The 12,023-nt window shown below is 57.3% G+C and overlaps 1 protein-coding gene across 1 annotated transcript; it reads right to left on the reverse strand.

The window, feature by feature from the left end:
* Positions 1 to 790: 790 nt before the first annotated feature.
* On the reverse strand, positions 791 to 10,995 carry LOC311201117 (vasoactive intestinal polypeptide receptor 1-like; the record flags this gene model as incomplete). Its single annotated transcript, XM_084275420.1, has 13 exons — positions 791 to 883; positions 1,099 to 1,140; positions 1,445 to 1,574; positions 1,817 to 1,908; positions 2,022 to 2,088; positions 2,325 to 2,385; positions 2,911 to 3,064; positions 4,086 to 4,218; positions 4,720 to 4,817; positions 5,053 to 5,162; positions 6,064 to 6,168; positions 9,965 to 10,079; positions 10,966 to 10,995. 13 exons carry the CDS (start codon positions 10,993 to 10,995, stop codon positions 791 to 793), a joined length of 1,230 nt encoding a protein of 409 aa, XP_084131546.1.
* Positions 10,996 to 12,023: the final 1,028 nt, after the last annotated feature.

Consider the following 12,023-nt stretch of genomic DNA (forward strand, 5'->3'; position numbering starts at 1 on the left):
CAAACCCAAACACTGGGTCTCAGAACAAGATTTTGTTGGCAAAACCCTCAGTAGCCCCAGGGAAATGAGTCCCCAGTGAAGACTGGGGAGCCCCACTGCTTGAGAACCACCCCATCCCTCCTGGCAGAGCTGCAGAGCCACCCCTGAGGTGGCATGGTGAGGGTGATGGACCATCCTCCCCAGCACTGAGAGCAGCTGGAGCAACAGGCATGGGAGAAAGGGGGATATTTTGGAAATCAGGGGAGTAATTGAGCCATGAGACCATCAGGGGTCTCATGTAGAAAGCTGTGGGGTTTTGTCTGTCTGTGTTTGCTTCTCCCACTCCCAGAACAGCTTCTGGGGGTGTGTCAAGGCATCTTCCCATCAGGGAAACAGCTTTGTCAGACAAGGAAGGGGTGGGAGGGGGGAAATAACCCACAGAAAACCTCTTTGGCCCTGGGGCTGCCTCAGTTTTCATGCCAGTGCCAAACAAAAAATGCCAGGTGTCCCCTGTGGAATGGCATTTGAGTTTCCTACCCAGTGCTGGGGTAGAAAAGGTGGAGAAGCTCCTTCCTTTTGCCTAAAACACCAACCAAACCACAAAGAGAGCTTTGGGCAGGTGCTACACCACAGCAGGGATCCACGAGAGCTTCCAGGCAGAACCTCTCCCAACCTGAGAGGTGCCAGCTGAGGATGCCAGCCCCACAACCTAGGAAATCCTTTGGGTTGTGTTTCTGGGACCACAGCTGTGGAGCTGCCCCACCACCAGCAGCGTTCTCAGGGAAGTATTTCTCCCCAGCTGCTGTTCTCATCACGCTGTGAAGTCTTGGGTCACCAGGTTGAAGACGTTGCTCTCCATGGACGACTGCCACTTGCCCCAGTTCCTCTTGATCTCAGCCTGGACCTGAACCAAGACCAGGGACTGGTGGTGGCACCCAGGGGCACCCAGGGGCACCCAGGGGAAGGGCAGGAGCTGCACCCCGGGCTTAACAAGGGAGGTGGGGTGCAAGAGGGTGGGGACCCCCGTGCATGGCTGCGTGCCGTGCTCATGGGGGTGTCTGTGTGCCCACATGTGTGGCTGTAGCACCCAGGGAGATGGTGCTGGGGGGGGTCACTCACCTCTCCATTCAGGAAGCAGTACAGCAGAGCCACCAGGAAACCCTGGAAAGGGCAGAAGGAGCAAACTTCACTGGAGGAAAGGGGCTGGAGCCCTCTGTGCTTCTCTGCTGCCTGCACTCAGCATCCTCCCACACCTCTTCCTCCATCCCAAGGGCAGGAGGGTGTGGGATCAGCACAAGTTGTTACAACCCTTGTGCTTTATCCCCAGCATCTGAGAGGTGCCTGGGATGCAGCCCTCTCCCAAAAGAGTGCAAAACCCCAGGAGCACATCCCAGGGTGTCCTGGAGTGATCTTGGGCTGGGGCACAATGGGTACATGAGGGTTTTGCTCTCCCCCCAGTCTCTACCTGGTAGGAGCCGAGGACCAGCTCGAAGTACAGCCTGGCATCCACACCGATGTGCTCAGGGAACAGTGCAAACACCACGTAGTGCACCCCAAAGAGAGGGATGAGGAGCAGCGTGGACTTGGTCAGCCTCCTGTGGAGAGGGGTGGCATGAAGGGGGGGGCCTGGGTGCAAGGAATGGTCCTGCTGCCCTGTGAGAAAAGACCTTCCCAAGAGCTTGGCCTTAACCCAAAATAGGTTTTCCATGAAAGGCAGGTCTTGGAGGCTCCAAGGATGGTCCTCCTCTGTGTTCCTCCAGGGAGGGGTCCCTGCTGCCCTGTGTGCCACCAGAAACCTGGGTGAGGACCCCCACCCCACACCCAAGCCAGCCCTTACATGTACTGCTGCTTGTAGTTTTTGCTGATGCCTGGGGACCGGATCTTCTGAGCTAACATCCTGGTGACATTGAGGAAGATAAGGAAGTTCACCTGCCACAAGAAGCAGTGTTTGAGGCTCTGCACAGACCCCTAGTTGGGTCCATCTCTCTGTGAAGGACCCCAGGCTCTGGGGCTCAGGTAACATTCTCAGGCAACACACTCACAAATATGGCCAAGAGGATGGGAGCCTTGATTACCCACCAGTAGAGACTGGTGTAGTCATCCCAGCACCTGTGGGAGAGAAGAAATGTCTCTGCCACCCACTTGCACCTTCTTAGCTCAGGTGTCACCCCCCCACCCCATTTCACAGCACCTCTCACCCCAGCAGAAAACAGAAATAGCATTAAAATTAAGTGCTGCTCCACTTCTCCTGAGCCTCCCATGGAAAAGGTGTGTCCCATGGGACAGATATGGGGCACGTGTGGCCAAGCTGGCCTGGGGAAAGATAGGGGGGTGACTGCTCTTACCCATGGTTGTCGTACTGCAGCCTGGTGACCACCCACACGCAGACCGTCAGCATGGGGACACCTGCAAGGACAGGGCCCAGGCAGGGATGTGGAGTCATCCTGGGTCCCTGGGGAGCCCCTGAACTTCCTCTCCATCCCTTGGTCCCAAAAACATGCACCTGGGGTGCAGGTTTTGGGCTCTGGGGGTAACAGGGAGGTGACAGCTTATCCCCCTTCTCCAGGTTTTAAGAGAAGATGGTGCCCACTGATGGTGATGTACCTGTCTGTGTGTCACCTCTGTCCCAACCCCCTGCTCCCCTCTGTGCTCCTACATCTAATCCGGGTCCCAGATGGGTGTGGGGAGAAGGAAGAACCTGTCTCTGTCCCATCTTGATCCCCAACCAAGCTCCAGGCCATGCAGGGAGATGCTGGAGCAGGGCTGACACGCTCAGAGCAGCCATGGGGAGCATCATGTCTGCAGACCTTTGGCCAGGCAGATCTGAGAGCAGTGAGCCCTGGTAAGCCCCAAAACCCTGTGTCTACCCTGGCCTGTGTCAGTGGGGCCTCAGTGGAGAGGGCTTGATGTGCTGGCGGGTCTCAGACTCACCCCAGCCGATGAGGATGTACCACCAGATGTACCTCTTGTCGGAGGTGAAGGTGAGCAGCAGCAGGGTCTGCAGGTACATGCCCTCCACCAGCAACCAGTAGAAGTTGGCCAGAACCGAGTACTGGAAGAAGGCGATGGCTGCCTTGCAGTTCACCTGTGAGGATGAGGAGGGGGGATAAGCTGGTGCCAGACCCTGTCCTAGGCCCCCAGGGCACGGTCTGCCTCCCTGTCCATCCCCTGGAGGGGACCTGTGATGACAGCCCTCCATGGCAGGCCCCGCGCGGCCTGCGGCATGGTCGTGGGCTCTTCACTGCGGGGCCTTTAGAAACCCACCCTGGCTGGTGCCCACAGGCTGTGTCTGGGCTACACACAGGGGGGGTTCTGTCCCTACAGACAATCCCAAAGCTGCACACCCGGCGGTGCAGGGTCTGTTCCCTTGTACATGGTGCTGCAGAGCTTCAGCCCAAGTGGGAGACTCTGGCACTGGGGGCAGGTGAGCCCCTCCCTGCAGTGCTGTGTCCAGCTCTGGGGTTCCCAACATAAGGGGGACATGGAGCTGTTGGAACGGGCCCAGAGGAGGCCAGGAAGATGATCAGAGGGCTGGAGCCCCTCTCCTGTGAAGCCAGGCTGAGAGAGTTGGGGTTGTTCAGCCTGGAGAAGAGAAGGCTCCAGGGAGATCTTACAGCACCTTCCAGACCCTGAAGGGGCTACAGGAAACCTGGGGAGGGACTTTTAGAAGGGCCTGGAGTGATAGGATGAGGGGGAAGGGTTTAAATTAGAAGGGGGGAGATTTAGATTGGATATTAGGATGAAATTCTTCACTCTGAGGGTGGGGAGGCCCTGGCACAGGGTGCCCAGGGAGGTGGTGGCTGCCCCATCCTTGGCAGGTTCAAGGCCAGGTTGGATGGGGCCTTGAGCAGCCTGGGCTGGGGAGAGGTGTCCCCATGGCAGTGGGCTGGGACTTGATGGGCTTTGAGGTCCCTTCCAGCCCAAACCAGTCTGGGATTCTATGACCATGTTCTCTGCAGAGATGCTCTCATGAGCCTCCTGAAGCCCACCCAAGCCACCCTCTTTCCACTCCAGGTCCACAGCTTCTCTCTCTCCTCCTTTTCACAGTGCTAAACCTGCTGCACGTGGTGCTCTCCTCTGCACCACGCTGGGGCTCAGCACCCTACCGTCGACATCGTGCAGTGGTCAACAGACTCGTCTGAGAAGAGGACAGCATCCTTGATGAACACAGCAGCCCCACGCAGTATGAAGGAGGTGAAGAAGTGGATGTGGATGGAGTTCCTGGTGCAGTGCAGCTTCCTGTGGGAGGAAGAGATGTTTTGTGCCCAGGGAGAAGCAGGGAAAGCCCAACAGGCAGAGAAGCTTCTCGTTCAGAAGCCACTTCCCTGGCTGGACACCAGCTCAGGGGACCATGTGTTGGTGGTGGTTGAGCATAAAGCCCTGGAGAAGGTTTTCCTGCTCCAAAATCGTGGAGGACAGGGTTGTGCTGTGCTGGAGGCTGCTGCCTGGGGACAAGGCATGGTGGGGAACATCCTCCATCCTCCAGCCATCTCTAAAGAGCACGATTCTGCAGCACAGCAGTGAGGGCTGCAAAACCAGAGCTTGGAAGGGCAACCCGAGGGGTTAAAGCCAGGAAAGGAGGATGGGGCAGTTCCTCTTATGGGACCCTGGTTATCTGTCTTGGTACAGATGGAGCCCATGTCTCTCAGAGGGAAGAGATGGAGAGCAGCCACCCCTTGCAGACCACAGTCCCTGCTTTCCTCTGCTGCAGCCCATGGAGCAGCCGGCGCCGATCCCTACCTGAAGCAGGAGAAGATGCCGATGGCCAAGAACAGGGCTGCCAGGGATGTGGAGTAGCCACAGGTGTAAAGAACCTTCATGGTGACAAAATAGCCTTTCTGGAAGGGAAAGCACCAGTGGAGTGAGGCAGGGGGGGCTGGGATGGGCAGGGAGGGGGCAGGGTGACACCCCAGCTCTTGCCCAAGCTCTGATCTCTCCAGGCAGCACAGCAACAGAAGCAAAGCCAATGAGAGACCCCCCCCTGAGAGCATCCCCATGTTTCATTGCCCAGGGTCAGCGTGGGGTAGGGTGATGCTGGGGAGGGTGCCCCACTGCCCCTGGGGACCCACTTGCCTTGGCTTCAGTGTCATTACTGGTGCCAGTGGCCTCCAGCTCGCAGGCGTTGTGGTAGGGGGGGCTGGGGAGGCTCCATCCTGACTCGGTGCAGTTCCTCCAGATCAGTGCTGCAGAAACAAGAAGGCACCTCACAAGAACCATGAGCATTGCCTCTTCCTCAGCACCCCCAAGATGTCCAGCCTGAGGACAGCACCCAGGCTGGTGCCTCAATGCCCCCACCAGCATCCTGGCTGTGACATGGTACCAGGACAGCCTGGCTGCCCCATCCTTCCCATCCACCTCTGCTGTGCCTGGAGGTGCCAGGACATCTCAGGGTAGGATGTTAAACATGAATCTCCACAGTGGGAGGGAATTAAGGCTGAAAAGGGACTTTCTCAGCTTGAGAGGGCTCCATCAAGCCTCTCCTGAGCTGTTTCTGCCCTGAAGCAAGCATTTAGCAACTCTCCATCGCCTTTTCAATTATCCCCAGCTGAGGAAGCACTGGGATGCCGTGGGGGCCAGTTGGGTGCTCTCCTTCACACTCTGCTGCCTCTGAGATGGATGGAGGCAGCAGCTCTCCCAGCAGCAGTGCCCACCCCAGGAGAACACCCAGCCTTGAAATAATAATGATCTGACACTGCATTTTTCATCCTCACGGCTGGGAAGGGTACTGAGCAGGTCAAGAGCATTAAGCCAGTGTGCAGGTGGGGAAAGGAGGGCAGCAAGCATCTTGGGGACCATCCTGGTGTCACCCCGTTGGAAGATGAGATCCCCAAGTGTTCTACCTACAGAGGATGCTTGGTAGTGGGTGATGAAAGGGTTTGGGGACTTTTCTGACATGGCAGCTCCCTGCATCTCTGCCCATCCCCTGCCTGGATTGCAATATCCATCGAGCTCTTGGGTGGGGCAGGAGCTGTGGGACCAAAGGGGAAGGGCTGGGGTGGCATGAGGATCCCAGGCAGGCAGGGGTGGGGGTGCAGCTCAGTCCCAGGGGATGGGGTGGTGTGGGCTGGGTTCAGAACACCACACCTTTGGACTTCTTGAAGAGGAGGATGTCAGGGCAGGCGACGGCTCGGGACTGTCCAACGGGCACGGCTGACCAACAGCTTACTCCATCCCACTCAGTCAGGCAGCCTGTGGAGGGATGGGACAATCAGTGCTTCTGGGAAGGGACGTGCTGGAGGGACAGGCACACACACACACACACACAGAGCCTCCTGGTCCCCAGGCACAGCCCAGAGCAGGCATGGCTGTGTGGGTGTAACGGGAGAGCGGTCACCCGATCTACGGGGCCATGCCGTACCCCCTCAGGAATTAGGAGCATCCCAGCTCCAGTTCTGGGAAGAACCTCCCCCAGCACTCAGATCTCCTTTTAGCCCCACGGTGAGAAGGGACTTGGTATTTCCTGGGCTACATCAGACCCAAAGCTCCTTTGGGGAGACGTGGTGAGCCAAGGGTGTGGGAGAGGCTGGGACTTCCCTGGTGGCATCTAAAATAACAGGGGTCTGTGCTGGGTCTCTGCACCCAGCAGCCGTGGTGGCTGTGCCTGGGATGCCTCCCCAGCCCAGAGGAGGACAGGAGAAAGCCCCACAAGACATGCTGGAGAGCAATTAACTTAACCATGTTTTGCTTCTCTCTCTAGCCCTAAGTTTGTCTGTAAATGACTCTCCAATTGCCTTGGAAACGAGCAGGGCTGAGCAGACCTGGGGCCTGGAAGAATTAGTGCTGCAGCCAAGGCACAGACATCACACTTCCAGGGCAGCACCCGGCCTTACACATGTAGATTATTAACCTTGGAGCTGGATGTTATTAACCTGGAGCCACAGCTATTCCCAGCCAGGGAATGTGGACTCAGACCACACTAATTAGTTTCCTCTGGTTGCAGTGAGGTGCTCTGGGAGGTATCCAGCCAGGCTGGGAGGGGTTTCACAGAGTCACAGAGCTGGAGGGGTGGGAAGGGACCTCCAGAGCTCATGGGGTCCAACCCCCTGCCAAAGCAGCTCCCTAGGACAGGGCACACAGGTCGGTGTCCAGATGGGGCTGGAATCTCTCAGGTCCCTGTGCTGCTCTTCATGCAATATTCCCACCACCACATCCCAGCCATCCAAGCCTTCCCATCCCAGCCATCCAAGCCTTCTCCTTCCCAGCCATCCAAGCCTTCCCCATCCCAGCCATCCAAACCTTCCCATCCCAGCCATCCAAGCTTTCCCCTTCCCAGCCATCCAAGCCTTCCCATCCCACCTATCCAAGCCTTCCCATCCCAGCCATCCAAGCCTTACCCATCCCAGCCATCCAAGCCTTCCCCATCCCAGCCATCCAAGCCTTCCCCTTCCCAGTTATCCAAACCTTCCCCATCCCAGCCATCCAAGCCTTCACTTTCCCAGCCATCCAAGCCTTCCCATCCCAGCCATCCAAGCTTTCCCCTTCCCAGCCATCCAAGCCTTCCCATCCCACCTATTCAAGCCTTCCCATCCCAGCCATCCAAGCCTTCCCCTTCCCAGCCATCCAAGCCTTCCCCTTCCCAGCTATCCAAGTCTTCCCCATCCCAGCCATCCAAACCTTCCCCATCCCAGTTATCCAAGCCTTCCCCTTCCCAGCCATCAAAGCCTTCCCCATCCCAGCTATCCAAGCCTTCCCATCCCAGCCATCCAAGCCTTCCCCTTCCCAGCTATCCAAGCCTTCCCCTTCCCAGCTATCCAAGTCTTCCCCATCCCAGCCATCCAAACCTTCCCCATCCCAGTTATCCAAGCCTTCCCCTTCCCAGCCATCAAAGCCTTCCCCATCCCAGCTATCCAAGCCTTCCCATCCCAGCCATCCAAACCTTCCCCTTCCCAGCTATCCAAGCCTTCCCATCCCAGCCATCCAAGCCTTCCCATCCCACCTATCCAAGCCTTCCCATCCCAGCCATCCAAGCCTTCCCCATCCCAGCCATCCAAGCCTTCCCCTTCCCAGCCATCCAAGCCTTCCCCATCCCAGCCATCCAAGCCTTCCCATCCCACCTATCCAAGCCTTCCCATCCCAGCCATCCAAGCCTTCTCCATCCCAGCCATCCAAGCCTTCCCTTCCCAGCCATCCAAGCCTTCCCCTTCCCAGCCATCCAAGCCTTCCCATCCCACCTATCCAAGCCTTCCCATCCCAGCCATCCAAGCCTTCCCATCCCACCTATCCAAGCCTTCCCATCCCAGCCATCCAAGCCTTCCCATCCCAGCCATCCAAGCCTTCCCCTTCCCAGCCATCCAAACCTTCCCCATATCAGCCATCCAAGCCTTCCCTTCCCAGCCATCCAAGCCTTCCCATCCCAGCCATCCAAGCCTTCCCATCCCACCTATCAAGCCTTCCCATCCCAGCCATCCAAGCCTTCCCATCCCAGCCATCCAAGCCTTCCCCTTCCCAGCCATTCAAACCTTCCCCATCCCAACCATCCAAACCTTCCCCATCCCAGCTATCCAAGCCTTCCCATCCCACCTATCCAAGCCTTCCCCTTCCCAACCATCCAAGCCTTCCCCTCCATCACCACTCCACGCTCTCCGCAGGACCCTCCCCACGTGAACACAGGGGAAGCATAAACCCCATTCAGGTGGGCAGTAGAGGCAGCAGTTGAGTGGGAAACCAGGGATTAACCACTGATTTTAATTATGCAGTCATCCTTCTGGCTTATATCCCTCCAGCAAGATTCCTTCTCCCTGGCTGGCACGATCCAGGCTGCAAAATGGACCTTTTCCAATCAACTTGGCTTTTCCCTGCCAAGCTGGATCCTGCTGGATCTCTGCAGAGTTGCTTAAGTAATTAAGCACCTTAACGTGCATTTATTGAGATGCTGCATTTTTACATCTGTATTAGCTGAAGCCCGTTGAATGACGCATTTCTTATTCACTGGGTGATAATTTTTACCCAGAATTTGAGCCAAAAAAAAGCTGCTTTTGGATGGAAATTTAAATGCAATTTAAAAAAAAAATCCTAATATGTAGAAAAGCAGCACTTTAAAAGTGTTTTTCAATCAGTTAATTGGTTTAAAAGTCCCGGGTATGTGGAAATTAAGTTGCTCAGAACATGTTTCCCCTATGGGGAGAAGCTGAGGGAGCTGGGCTGGGTCAGCCTGGGGAAGAGAAGGCTGTGGGGGGACCTCACTGCAGCCTCCCAGTCCCTGAAGGGAGCAGAGGAACAGGAGGGGAATCAGCTTGTTAAAGGGCAGAGATTGGCAGGACAAGGGGGATGGAGTGAAGCTGGAGGAGGGAAGGGTGAGATGAGATATTAGGGGGAAGTTCTTTGCAGAGAGAGTGGTGAGGGGCTGGAACAGGCTGCCCAGAGAGGGGGTGGGTGCCCCATCCCTGGGGGTGTTCAAGGCCAGGTTGGATGGGGCCCTGGGCACCCTTGTGTAGCTCCAGGGCTGGAGGTTGGTGTCCCTGCCTGTGGCAGGGGGTTGGAGCTCTGTGACCCTTGGGGTCCCTTCCAACCCATCCCAGTCTGGGATTCTGGGATTCTGTGTTTGGCATCAGAACTGACTGAATTAGGAGACAGAGGGGTGAAGGGTGACACGCACCATGTGACACTTGTGCTGATGGCCAAGGGTCTGTGTTGCCCCTGCAGCCCTGGGGCACTGGGGCAAGAGGCTCTGCCTGCAGCATGGACCACCCCATCCTTTCACTGCCAAACCTGGAGGGGCTCAGCCCCTGAGGCTGTCTGCATCCCTAAACCCACCAGGTGAAATCTCAGCCCCTCTCCCTGCAGCAGCAACTTTGGGGCTCACCAGGGATGCTCTGTAGCCTTTGCCTCGGTGCTGCTCCCCATCGACCCAAAAATACCCCTCCTCCACATCCACACGTGCACTCTGCAAGCCCCCTACCACAGATAACCCTCCCAAGACCCCCTTATCCCATCCCCCTCCCCTTCTCCCAGTGGAGATGACACACAGTGTGTGCCTGACACTCACCAGGGGATCCAGGGGGACTCAACGTTTCCCTCTCACTCCTGATGATCTCCAGACATTCAGCTTCTTGCTCTTGGAAATAGAGGACGATGGAGCAGTCAGGATGTGTCCCTCTCACCTTGGGAGGGGGTGGAAAGGGCAGACAGTAGGATACCAGGCATTGCAAGCCCTGAGCAGGCAGGGTACCTGCCAATAGTCACTATTTCTGCTGCAGCCAGCCCCTGGGGGAGCCTATCTACGTAACCACACTTTTGGGCCCTGACATTTCCTTAGCACTCACTGTTTGCCTTGTAAACACCATAAAGAACCACCACAATTATTCCTAATTCCCTCTGAAAGCCAGTGATGCTTTAGGGCACCTCTCAGCCAAGGCACCAGCTCGGTGCAGAGGAGCTGGGCTTCCAGAGGGAGCATCTGAACCCCATCAGCAGGGCAGAAGTGAGCACCTTCCAAGGGAGCTGTGCAATTAGGGATTTAAAAGCCCACCTATTTGGGCATGCCTGATCCTTCCCTTGCCTGATGGGTTTTGCTCACACTGGCTTTGCTGGTGTGTTTTATCTGGAGGCAGCGGTGGTGGCTGTCAGAGCTCTTCTCTCTGCTCACCCTTCTCCTGTTCCCTGGATTTTGGGGGAGTTTCAGCTCAGTGAGTTCATTTCCTTGGTGTTTCTGTGCTGCAGAACGGGTGCAGTGACCTCCTGAAAGCTTTTGGGGTTGCTGCACGAGTGCTGAGATGGCAAGGATGCAGGTCCCAAAACTGCAGAGGACAGGGTGGCTGGCAGCCTGGGATAGGGCTGCCTGGGGAACCCCTTTTTGGGGTTGTCCCCTTGGCTTTCAACTGGAGGGTGGGGAGATTGATGCTGGTCTGAGAGCTGGACATGAATTTTGCATGATGGTTCTCACACCCCCATTCCCATCCCCACAGAACTAAGTCCATCCCCACACCCCCATTCCCATCCCCACACCCCCTTTCCCATCCCCACAGATCCATTCCCATCCCCACACACCCATTCCAATTCCCACAGATCCAAGTCCATCCCCACACCCCCATTCCCATCCCCACACCCCTATCCCCACACCCCCATTCCCATCCCCACACATCCATTCCCATCTCCACAGATCCAAGTCCATCCCCACACACCCATTCCCATCCCCACACATCCATCCCCATCCCCACACACCCATTCCCATCCCCACACCCCCATTCCCATCCCCACACCCCCATTCCCATCCCCACACATCCATTCCCATCCTCACACCCCCATTCCCATCCCCATACCCCCATTCCCATCCCCACACACCCATTCCCATCCCCACACCCCCATCCCCACACCCCCATTCCCATCCCCACACCCCCATTCCCATCCCCACACCCCCATTCCCATCCCCACAAATCCATTCCCATCCCCATCCCCACACCCCCATTCCCGTCCCCACACATTCATTCCCATCCCCACACACCCATCCCCACACCCCCATTCCCATCCCCACACCCCCATTCCCATCCCCACACCCCCATTCCCATCCCCACACATCCATTCCCATCCCCACAAATCCATTCCCATCCCCATCCCCACACCCCCATTCCCATCCCCACACCTCCTTTCCCATCCCCACACACCCATTCCTATCCCCACAAATCCATTCCCATCCCCATCCCCACACCCCCATCCCCACACATCCATCCCCATCCCCACACATCCATTCCCATCTCCACACATCCATTCCCATCCCCACACCCCCATTCCCATCCCCACACACCCATTCCCATCCCCACACCACCATCCCCACACCCTCATTCCCATCCCCACACATCCATTCCCATCCCCACACCCCCATTCCCATCCCCACACCCCCATCCCCACACCCCCATTCCCATCCCCACACCCCCATCCCCACACCCCCATTCCCGTCCCCACACCCCCATTCCCATCCCCACACATCCATTCCCATCCCCACACCCCCATTCCCATCCCCACACCCCCATCCCCACACCCCCATTCCCATCCCCACATCCCCATTCCCATCCCCACACCCCCATCCCCACATCCCCATTCCCATCCCC

The sequence above is a fragment of the Gallinula chloropus genome (assembly GCF_964237585.1).
Source record: "Gallinula chloropus genome assembly, chromosome: 26".
In the NCBI taxonomy this organism is placed as follows: Eukaryota; Metazoa; Chordata; class Aves; order Gruiformes; family Rallidae; genus Gallinula; species Gallinula chloropus.